Source organism: Camarhynchus parvulus, chromosome 9, assembly GCF_901933205.1.
Source record: "Camarhynchus parvulus chromosome 9, STF_HiC, whole genome shotgun sequence".
NCBI lineage: Eukaryota > Metazoa > Chordata > Aves > Passeriformes > Thraupidae > Camarhynchus > Camarhynchus parvulus.
This window is the reverse complement of record NC_044579.1, coordinates 21,880,084-21,892,242: the sequence shown is the minus strand read 5'-3', so window position 1 is coordinate 21,892,242 and position 12,159 is coordinate 21,880,084. Positions and strand designations below refer to the sequence as shown.

Genomic DNA, 12,159 nt, shown 5'->3' with positions numbered 1-12,159 from the left:
CAAATCCAAGCTGGCAGTGGCCATGCTGCATCTCTGAAGCAAAGTTCTTTGCATAATCCTTAATGGTTTTACTTGTTCTTTTTATACTCTGACATCAGGGGACTTTTCTGCCTTTTTTAAATTCCTGATTGGTTGGTGTTCATGAATAGAAAAATAAAGGAGATTTTGGAACAAAAGGAAAAAAGGGAAATAATACACCACAATGAGTTACTGTTCAGTAAACCTTCCTGTTACAAGTAATGAAATATTATAAGAACAAAGAACAGATAAAATAGAAATAATTTGATTTTTAATTTACTTTTTTTAACAACAGTAGAGGAGCCTGAAAAACTCTTAAAGTGGTCTGCTCCCCATCCCGGCTGTCTCACTTTGGCTGGCAGCAGTGCTGCTCCCTTCATTGGGTACCAGTTTCTGACAGCTTCAGAAGGGAATATTGCTTCTGAAACAGGAGGCCACTGCCTTGCTCCCATTCTAATTCTTCTTTGGAGACCAGCCCTTAGTCCAGAAAGCCTGGAAAGAGGGATGATCCAATCCAGAGCACAACAGTCACATAATGTTAACTGGGTTTATTTACACAAGGCAGTGAGAGCAAGAGAGAGATAAATGCCCGGGAAAAATTCCCTTACTGGTGAAGAAGAACAAACATTCAACCTAATGTCATGGAAATTTCTTTATGGGACCATTATGACAGTTTATATAAATTATTTTCCCTTCTATTACCTACCAAGACTGTTATTTGGTAGCTTAAGGAATATCAACAATAACTTTAATAGTAGAGTTAACAGGGATCAGTTTTCATTAGCTGTGTGTCACTTCAGTAGTTTAGTTTCAATTTCAATCCAACTCAGTTATTAAATACTTAGTTTCTAAAAATGTTTTTTCATCTTTGCATGCTCTGATAATTTCCTTTTGTTTAATAGTTTTTAAATCAATTTATTCTGATATGAGCTGTTGAAAGTACCCTGCCTGAACAACTAGAATACTAGAAATTGGTCTAATATTCACATTGATATGAGCAGTTTGGAGTTTATTTATTTCAGTGATTGTACTGTGCTGACTTTCTATAAACAGTGTTTTTAAAGGAGTGCATGAACAGAGACAACAGGTGAGGAGGGTGATGGTTGGTGCCCTCCATCTTCAGGGAAGAAGAAGATCTCTGTTCTCGAGATCCCTCGGCCCCAGGGGGTGAATTTGGGGGAAGCAGGTGTCCCGAAAGTGAGAGACTGTGCTTTTTTTTGGAACTGAGAAAAGCATCCTTAAAAGGGGAACCCTAGAAGCAGCTCTGGTCCATGAGCAGTGGTGAGAGCCCTGGGCATGGAAGGAAGATGTCACGATGGCAAATGATCTCCAGGCGGTGCCACGTGTGACATGGAAACACACGAGGTCTCAGCTGTGTTCCCAGGGGAAGCCTATGGCACCAGAGGGACTCCCCTCTTCTTGATGAACTGAGAATTGATTATCTAAAGGGTGGTGATGGACTGAGAGCTGGTGATCTGAGGGGTGGTAAATGAATTGAGAATCCAAGGTTCGTACTACTGTGATGTGTTGGAAATTTGGTGGGAGGAGGAGGAATGTTTTTGAAAGGTTTTAATTCTGAGTTCTGTGTGTTTGTTTTATGTAGTTGTAGGTTAATAAAGTTTTTTTTCCCCTTTATTCCTAAGTTGGAGCCTGCTTTGCTGTATTCCTGGTCACATTCACAGCAGACACCAGGGAGAATATATTTTCATGGGGGCACTGGCATTGCGCCAGCGTCAAACCATGACACTTTTCTTTTTCTACAGTTAGTGAATAGAGGTTTTCCCTGAGTTTTCTTAAGTCTTTTCTGTTTTTCCACACTGGAGGTTGTTTTGGAGAGGACTCAAATGTCACATGTGGTTGGATTGAAGCTGGCTTCGTTAAGTGCTGGAATACTAGAGTGGCTGTTGTGATTCCAGAAGGGGCAGGGGATGCTGAGGTGCAAGGCAGTGATCTGCTCTGCCTGGCAGAATGCCAGCAGCACCGGGAGGGAAGACACTGGCTATCAGTGAGGTCAGTGCCACAATTAACATCTTCTCTCCAGCATATGGGGCAGGGAGCTCAGACAAACCAGATAATAAATCTTGGAAAACTTACAGTTATATTTGTCCACTTAGCACTTTTACACCAAGAATGACACACAAACCAGAATAAAACTAACTCACAGTAATGATAAATTTGCCCCAGTTGCTACAGGGTGACTTGCAGTGTCTTTGTTCACCTTCTTTCTTGAGATGAAAGACATTGGCTGTGCCAGTCAACTGCCAAATAAAACACACTGCATAGTTCTGCAAGATTTGGGTTTTTAATCGCTGGAAAATCAAAGATCAAAACACGGTCTGGTGCTAAACACAGACTCATCTGTTTTAGGTGCTTGCTGTTCCTTCTGCATTCATTTGAATGGACATGGAGGGGAAATGGGCTGAGGAGAGAAAAAATAATTACTTTTATTTTTCACTAAAGAGTAAAGAAGAATTTCTGATAAAATACAACAAGGCGTTTCCTATGGGAACATCCATAGCTATGAAGATAGATACTTGGGAAGCTTGCTATATAAATGTATTTCAGGAATTAGTTTGGATTAATTGGTATTGCTGGGGTACTTTCTCAAGAGAAAAAAAAGGGTTAAAAGATTAAACTTTCCTCACCAAATTTTCTGAGGGATTTAGTGAACATCCACACTTCTCTTTGACATGTTCATTTAATGATATTGCGTAGTAAATGGCAGGGCTCAAGGTACTCTAACAAAATATTCTATCCATATTTTCTTAAAAATATCAAATCTTAGGTATGTTTCCTAAACAGTCTTTGAAAATCTGTTTTTTTAAGTGAAAGAAAATGTCTAAGTCATATAAACATTAAGCAGAAGAAAATATGTACTAGACAATGAGTAAATAGTTGAAAATATCAGTTTAGAAAGACGGTGATTAGATGCATGCTTATTTGCATAAAGCATTCACTTGAGTGCATGTACACAAGAAATTCCATCAGGTTTTTCTAATGGGCAGTTTTTTAAACTATGTAACTGAATAGTTCATATTGAAGAAACAATTGTTTTATAAGGCACATGAATTCTCATTTTAAATCAATCAGCATGAGGCTGCATTATCCTTTCAATTAGTGAGATTATAAGGGCAAGGTAGTGCTTCCCAGTCCTTCACCTCCAGTTTGTTTCAAAGTACACAGTTGTGGGAAATCCCTTCTGCTTTGCTCAGCTTTCTGAAGAAGGTGTCAGTGCTGGGTCTCACAGAGTCTGTGGAATGCCACCAGTGCCTCCTTCAGGAGCTTGGGCATGAGGCACTGCCAGCAGAGTCCTGAGAATGACATCCCTGTGGCTCTGCCCACCTCAGTATCATTACAAGAGGATTATCTTCCTTTTATCCATTCAGCCAGGGTAGGAAATACAGCCTGTTTCCAGATTCCTCGCCAAAACTCCTGTGAGGAAGCAATACCTTGTTTGTGACTTCCATAAGGAGCAGGGAAATCTCTTTTGCTCCATTCTCTGGGTAATGTTCTTCTGATATTGAGCTGAGGTTCCAGAAAGAAGGGATTAATTTGCACAGTGTTCATCTCCTTTATCCTATGACTGATCACACACAGTCCTTTACAAATGCAGCTATAGAACAATGGCTAATTATTTTTCCAAATAACTCCCTGTACACAGAGCTGTAACATCACATCAGCATCTGTACCAGAGACACCCAAGTTCTGATACAGCCCTGACAGCTGTGGAATAGCTTCCTCACTAAGGAGTACATTACTCCATCCTACAGCCACTCCTGCTGACTCTTGGAAGAGTAGTGATGCTCCAGTCTCAAAAGCAGAAAAGCTGATCCAGAGCAAAGCAGTCTGGCTGGTTGGGTTTTTCCTTCAGCCACCAGCTGTCAGAATTCTGCAGCTTACTCGGGGAGACTCTGTGATCACTTTTGAGCAGGGCTGTGCAGGCTGAGATTCCAGGTACAAGATTTATGTGGAGGTTGCATGTGCAGCAGTATTCTTATGGACAAAAAGACACTGCTTTGTGTTACGTGGAGTCAGAGGTCAGAGACAGACAGCCCACTCCTCAGATTCACACCTGGCAACTGAGCACCCTTTATTGTTTCACTTTGTACGGGGGTTTGAAACACCCTGGTCCAAAACCCTCATTGGTCTGGTCTGAACAGCTCCCAGCTCTCTGAGCAGTGAGATGTCTGCAGCTTAGGATGGAACAGGACTGGGTGAAGTCCCTGTGTGCCAACCCAGGGGCTGGGTTATGGAACTGGGCTGGGTTTCTTATTTGTGACTGAATTCATTGCTCAGCCACAGACCAGCTGTGACAGCTTTGGTAGATTATGATGATGCTTTGCAGTGTATCACCTGTAAATTTAACTGCGGGAGTTTGTATCAATGCCTCCTTTTCCCATATGCAGTGTATTTTCCTTCCATCCTGCCTTAATTACTACTTCCATACTGTATCTATTGGCACTGCAGAGACAGGGTGTATTGATTTTACAGATGGGGGAAAGATGTCGTGTGAAGGAGCTGCTGAAGTATAAATGTAGAAGACAAAACACAAAGAGAGTATCTTTTCAAAAGGCCCTGGTACCTAATATGAATATTTTAGAGCTTGATTTAAAGTTTTCTGAAGAGGTTGTGGAGATATTGGAGACGCAATCTGCACACCTTCACTTAATGGTCAGGGATATCAAACCCTTTCCCAGAGATGTTTCAATCATTTCCAGGAAAGCAATGCTGACGTTGAGTAAAGCCAACACGTGGTAAATATGTCCTAATGCAGAGTTTATTACTGAGGCAGAATAATAATGCTACAAGATACAGCAATTCATGTGACTGAATGGATTTGATTAGTCAGTGTTTGCACTTTGCTTTTGTTTATTTCCAAAAGCTCTTCCCCAAAATGAATATGCTGACAGACTGTGCTGTAGCACAAAGCCAATTTCAAGTGCATATCTGTTGACTCCCACAAAAGCAGACTTTTACCATAAAACCACATCTTCATGGCAGAAACAGATTTTTGTTCATTGTGTTAGAAAACAGAAAGACGCCAGGTAACCCAGGTACCCCCAGTGAAGCAATGCCATCCTTCACACTGAATATCTGCATACTGAATTACACACTTGAGATCTACACCAGGCTATTTTTAGCAGTGTTTTCTTCTGTTCCTGGTAGTGTAGGGATAATTAAAAAAAAAAGAAGAAAGAAAGAAAGAAAGAAATCAGAAGTGTTTATAGACAATGAGAAAAAGAGCTCAAAAAATCAACTGTGTAACTTTTTTTCCTATACCACTTAATCAGCTTTGCAGGTAGCTCAGCTACTGAAATTTAAGGCAAAGATTTATTAGAAGAAATCAAAAGGAAGCAGCAGTCATAGCAACAGCAATGCCCCAAGGTATCTCCTTTTCTTCTTTTAAACTAACATGGCTAAATTGCACATGCCTGTGGATGAGAACTGACATTAGGAAAACAATAATAAATGAGATTCTAAAGTAACAGATAAAAGCTCATTCAATATCTTTAAAGATCCCATTTCAGAGACAAACCATGGTTTATCCCAGAGTGGGAAAGGAGAAAGGCCCTCTGTGCTCACCTGTGAATTGCCTTCATGGAAAACTCACCAATCTCAGGCAGAATGACTCAACTGCCTAAAATGTTTAATTTTTTTAAATTTACATATGTAATACACATCTTTCTCTGAATAATTGCAAATATATGGAACTTTTTCAATTTCTATGAAATCCACTGCCAACCAATTCCAGATTATTATCTTTTTTTAGGCTTCCTTGCTGCAGGGGCACGACTGCTTAGTTCCTGATTCAAAGTATAATGAAACAGTCTTTCTTTTAGCTCCCTGTTTGTAAGCAGTGCAGTGTTTTCTCTCAATACTATAAAAATATGTTCAAAATACATAATGTAAATATTTAAAATATTTTAAAATCTATTAAAAAACTATCAAAATTATTGGAATCAACAGAAAAAGAGCAATTCCAAACTTTGTAAATTTTTAAAAAGCTCTTTCAGGAGGATTTTTTTAGAGATAGAGAGAAAAATGTGGTGTTTTTTAACTGAAATCAATATCCCTCTCCCCATCCAATTATCATCTATTTTCAGTGCTCTGAACTGGGGTAGTAGGGGCCAGGCTTTGAAGCAGAGCCACAAAGCATTTGGCTGCTTTCAGAATAAGGCAGGAGGGTTGACCAGGGGACTGTGGCTGAGGGAATAATGCTAATGCCACTAAGATTCCCTGCATTTTTTGCCTTCTTTAGTGAGGGGATGTAAAAATGCAGAGTTGTCCACTTTGGAAAGCCTGTCCATGGTCACTTCTCCCTTGGCACTGCTGTTTTTCCCTAAGGCTGCCTCCCCCTGGCCAAACGAGCTCAGTTCTCTCAGCCTCTCCTCATGTGGCCAGAGCTGACACGCCTGCTGGTTCTCCACTGAATTCACTCCAGCTTATCGAAATACTCCTTGTATTCAGGGTCCCACAGCAGGCCCAGTGTTTTAAGTGTGCTCTAATAATTGATGGCTAACAATGGGGGTTAAGATGCTTTCTTGAAACAAGTGGTTCAGTCAGACCACTTTTGTGAACTGAATGAGTGGTTCAGACCACTCAGGCGGAAGGATTTTTGTCTCATGGCTGCAGTAAGTGGTGCTGTTTGCAGTGAGCCTTTCCTTTCCTTTCCTTTCCTTTCCTTTCCTTTCCTTTCCTTTCCTTTCCTTTCCTTTCCTTTCCTTTCCTTTCCTTTCCTTTCCTTTCCTTTCCTTTCCTTTCCTTTCCTTTCCTTTCCTTTCCTTTCCTTTCCTTTCCTTTCCTTTCCTTTCCTTTCCTTTCCTTTCCTTTCCTTTCCTTTCCTTTCCTTTCCCTTTCCTCCAAGCCTTCCCTTCTTTCTGCTTTTGTTAAGCATATTTGAATATGTTCTGAGAGCAATTCCACAGCAAATTCCCAGGAAACAGAAGATGGAAGCCCCACGTGCCTCTCCAGGCCCTGAAGGGACACTCTCAGGTGTGCTCTCAGCAGCACCAAGGGGCTGTGCAGAGCTGTTTCCCTGCTCAGGCTCCCTGGCATGGGCACACTGGGCTGTGCAGAGCTGTTTCCCTGCCCAGGCTCCCCTGGCTGCTGAGGGATACCAGAGGGATGTGCAGGGAGCTCAGCAGAGGCCCATGGTGAGCATGAACAGCTCTTCCCTGGGCACTTGGGGAGCACAGGCTGCCTTGGTGTTGCAGCCAAGCAGGTGAAAGACCCCCCATTCCTGGAGTGGCCCCAGCTGACTCGAAGGAGGCTCCAAGAGCTGGAAACTGCAGTTTCTCCCAGGTGCCAGGCCTGGCCTGTTGGACAAAGCTGAAAAATGGGGAGTTTTGCAGGCCACCCAAGTCTGGTTCTAAGCACCACATGCTTCTCGGACCAAGAACTTTGGTTTCAGTCTTTTGCTGAGCATTCCAACATAAAGCACAAAAATCTGATGCTTTTCATTAGAAGATGCCAAGAGCCTAGGTCACATACTCTGTAAGATTTATATGGAGGCTGTTTTCAGCTATTTCATAAAAGCATATTCCAGTGCAATGGCTTGCACTAGGACTTCAGGCTGTTTCATTCACTGTGATTTGATTAATACTTTTTTGAGGCAGACTGGCATGATAGAGTGATTAGACCAAGCCATCCAGCAGTTTTGGAAAGCCCAGCTCACTCATCTGTGATTTTATCTCATTACGATAGCTTTATAAATTAAATTTTTAAAATAAATTTCCAACTTGACAGTATTAAAATTTCTTTATTTGCCAGTGTAGTATATTTTATAATTTTCTTTTCCTGGCTTCGCTGCTTCATATTGCATTCCATTGCCACAGTGGAATACATGCCGGGAAAAAATTGGTTTCTTGTGTTAAGAAAGCAAAGAAGGTGTCTGAAGTAACAGCATAACAAATTACACATTACAATTATTTATTTCATTATTTTGTTGCTTGTGAAATGGCCAGCCATGAAGTACTGCCTGCTGCTGAAGGACTGGGATGTATTCCAGAGTTTGGAAGTAATTTTTTGCTTCCTTGTAGAATATTTGTTTTTACACTGGGGCCCAGTACAGATACTGAAAGATGGTTTAGAGGAATAGACATGTGTCTGTGTCCCTAAGCTGGACTGAAATTGGGTGACAATTAAGATAACCAACAAGTGCTGTTGAAATCTCAGGAACAACCAAGCTGAGACTGTAAGTCTTATCCTTCAAAACAACGCTTGATGTGTTTATGTGTTAAAATTTAAGGAAATGCAGGTCAGTGAGGGTTTGAGGACATCACCAAGCTGTCTGCATGTTCCAGAATGTATAAGAAAAAGTACTTTGTGTGGACATCTGCAGTTGGACATCTGTATTTTCTGTATTTTTCTTGGAAGCACTTGAGCCCAGTTGCAGGAGCCTTGAGTTGTGGATTTTATGAAATGTTGTGTTTTCAGGAAGCATTTTCTTTGAAAAATCTAACTGCCTAATGGATTAATTACACTGGCTACACATTACTGTGCTCTTTGTGGTGTAATGCCCCAAAATGTTTTGGTTTGCTCTGTCAAAGTGCCCTTGCTTTAGTTAAACATGAGGATTACTCACTCATTGGGGTGCACACGGGGTACATGTGATGCAGTTCAGGGTTGCAAAACAGAAACAGTGTGGAACAGTTCTCCACAAAGTGCCAGGTATTCATCCTGTAGGTTTGGCCATGCAAGGTCTCTCAAAACGAGGTTTTGTTTTCTGTGAAATGTCAGCTGCACGTGGCTGTGATGCATCAGATGCTAATGAGGTCAGGGGCTTGGCAAGCTGCTTTTCCTTGGAAGGCAGGGCTCCACAATACTGTTGGTGGTTGGAGTTTGTTCAATAACGTTTTCAGTCTTCCAATTTATTTACTTTCAATTTTGGTTTCAGTTCATTTAACCTTCAGAAAACATTTGTGCTGTCTGCTGCTTACAAAAGGAAGGCTCCCCCCCAGCAGCCCCTTGCTGCATTTATCTCTTGCTGTGGAGCTCCAGTGTCTGCAGTAATAAATGTATCCGTTTGAAATAGAAGTAATTAAGTTCTTGCTGAAATGTCTTCTGGAACAAAACGTCAGCTTTTGCTTTCAAAGGGGAGATATTGCCCCAGATAGCACTTCACCTGGCCAAGGACAAACTGTTATGGTTAAACATCACTTTATGCTTGCTTCTGTGAAACAGCAAGCATATCTGCATTCAAGCACTTCCATTTTTTAATGCACCAAAACAAGGATCTGAAAGTACCGTTGTTGTAACTATTCTTTTGTTTTTAAAACAGCCCTCTCATCCTACCAGTTTGCTGTGATTTATTCCTTTGAACTTTTAAATTGAAAGATACAACAACAGAAAAAAATAATTGGGCAGACATTGATATTTGCACACCAGACTTCTGTCTCTAGAGGCATGGGTTCATCCAGCTGTACATTTGTAAACTAAAGCTGAATTTAGCCATCCTGCAGTAATCCCTGGTTGTCCAGCTCAGAAATTCATATGTGATTTGACACTAATGCTGTCATCCTGAAAGTATGTTGTGACTGAGGCTGTTGCTTTTCAAAGCTGGTGGGTGTCAGGGAAATCATAAGGATCCTCATTTTCCCACCACCTGGGGAAAAGCCAAAAGATGAAGGGTGGAGAAGAGGTGAGTTCCCTGCCCAAACCTGTAGATTGCTGTGTTGCACAGCCCAGTTCGTTTTAGTACTGTCAAGGTCCTGGCAGGTTGCACAGGATTTTCTGAGTACTGATGGGATAAGTTAATAATGGCAATCATCAGTCCAGTGACTAAGGGCTGTACATTTTCTTCATCTGAACCTAATAGGAATGCTCAGTAACTATGCCAGTACATCCTCTGTGTATCTGACATGAAGTGTTCTGTTTTCAACACTAGATACAAGCGTTAAGAAACTAATATTATTGTCTTGGTTTGAAAAGACACATGTCTGCTAAGGAAGGCAGGATCCTCCCCTGAAATGGAAAATGTAACTCCCTCTGAATAATTATAATGTTGAAATTAAGGGGCTCTCAGGCAAAGATATGGGAGAGTAGGAATGACAGTTCTTTATTAGGGAAAAAAAAAAAAAAAGCATAGTACAAAACAACACTGCCAGAGTCAGAATAGGAGCTAAGCCCCTGTACGTCAGGGTGGTGGCACAGCCCCATCCCATGGGGGCTCAGCCCTCCTGCAGTGCCAGCTGTGCTGCTGCTGCAGCAGGGATCCTGCACAAGGGGGGAGTTTTCCTCTGCAGCTCCAGGGCTGCTGCAGATGGGCCTGGGCTCCCTCTGGGAATCTAGTGGGAAAAAGCTGACTACGGTGTTTCGAAATCTCAGATTATATCCAGGTAGGAATGCTTGGCTCCTCCCCTGGGCGCAGCATCTCCCATGGGCTGATGGCATTTGATCAGCCCTGCAGGGACACTCAGTGGCCATGGACAGCAGAGATCTCCTGGAGGGAGGGTTGGCTGTGGGAGAGATAAAGAAAACTGCCCCATGAACAGAAGATAACTGCCCCACCTGTAACCAATGGCAATAGAATACACACCCCCAGCCACATCTTGCATTTGTAACCTAAGATAATTATGTATTAGGAAATGTGAAAATACAGATGAAATGCCAAATTGCCTGATTTTTCTATTTTGTATCCATGTCTTGTTTCAGAGTGTGTTATAAGAAGCCTCTATTTATCACGTATATTTTGCAAATATATATTTTGCCAGGAGTATTTATCAACATTGTTTTGGCTTTCATTAATGTTAGAGACATAGAAATTACAGTAAAATTATTTCCCACAACTGAAATTTGGAAACACCATTTGAAAACCACATGGGATATAAAAATCAGTCTCTGTAAGAGCTGACTAATGCTTTGCTGTGTCTCCCAGATCTGTGACAAGGAGTGGCACTACTATGTGGTCAATGTGGAGTTCCCCGTGGTGACGCTGTACATGGACGGGACGACGTACGAGCCGTACCTGGTGACCAACGACTGGCCCATCCACCCCTCCCACATCGCCATGCAGCTCACAGTGGGGGCCTGCTGGCAAGGTAAAATCACACCAGACAGCAGACAGCACTACCAGGAGTTCAGGCCAAGAAAGAATCCTGCTTGTCTCGCTGATCGTACAGGAAATAAACTGCTAAAAGATTGATGGTAAAAATCAGGTGTAAATCCAGAGTTGTTAATGAATCTAGTCCAAGGATAAAATGGACAGGACGTTAACAGGCTTTGCATTTTCATCACCTGAAGAAATATTGGATACAGTTTGTCTATTCAGTGTGAAAGATTGTCTTCTTTATCTTTTGTCCTCACTTCTTTTAATTGTTTCCCTTGTTCTCCTGCCTTAAGCAAACTATCTAAGTACTAAAGAACTCCAGCTATCTCTTTTCAGTCCCTGCTTCAGACTTCTTTTACAACTCTTGGCCCAGTCCTGGGCTCTTCACATTGGATGTATCTCACCAGCAATTCCAGTAATTCACTTGATTCGCCCTGTTGTACACCAGAGGTAAAAGTGAGAGTAAAATAAATCCAGAAATCCAAACCTGTAAGCCATATGGGCGTTTGCCTAAATATTACCTTTTCTGTTTTCTACCCTTAATAATCCAATTCTTCTCATTCTTTTTACCTAGTCCTTGCACCACTTTCTTTCTCTGTTCTCTGCCTTATACTTGAAGTGCTCCTTTTTCTCTGCTCGTCTGTTTTTGTAAAGTTGTCTCCATTACCCTTCCATGTTGATTTTCTATTTACACTGTGTTTTTTCCACTTAATGTATGAATTGAAGGAAACTATAATTAGGAAAAATGCTTTAACATAGATTGTGTCTCTTCCCCACTCTTTCACGTAGTCTCACTTTCTCCATTATCACCTTGTTTACCAATTTGCTTATTTGCAAAACTTGGACATCTTATGTGTGGCAGGGCTGTTCAGTGCTAATAGTACTCGAAGCAAATTCAGCTGTTAGATTATAAGTGGGGTAAAGATCCAATCTTTACTTTGATGACAACATGCAGAATGAAGCTGCACTAACCTTAAAAACAAAATTTCATAAGTTGACAATATTGATAATTATTGGAGGTGTGATGAGCTGGTCGGCATTGCACTAATGCCATATACTTGGAAAAGTATAGACTGCTTCTTGTCTAGCTGGTG

The 12,159-nt window shown here is 41.4% G+C and overlaps 1 protein-coding gene across 1 annotated transcript in view; it reads left to right on the top strand.

Moving 5' to 3' along the window:
• Window positions 1–12,159, top strand: part of CLSTN2 (calsyntenin 2) — a 198,230-nt gene that overhangs the window by 154,911 nt on the left and 31,160 nt on the right. Inside the window, exon 8 of the mRNA XM_030954069.1 lies at window positions 10,895–11,057. Within this exon, the coding sequence (XP_030809929.1) occupies window positions 10,895–11,057 (163 nt within the window). The remainder of the gene's footprint in view (window positions 1–10,894; window positions 11,058–12,159) is intronic.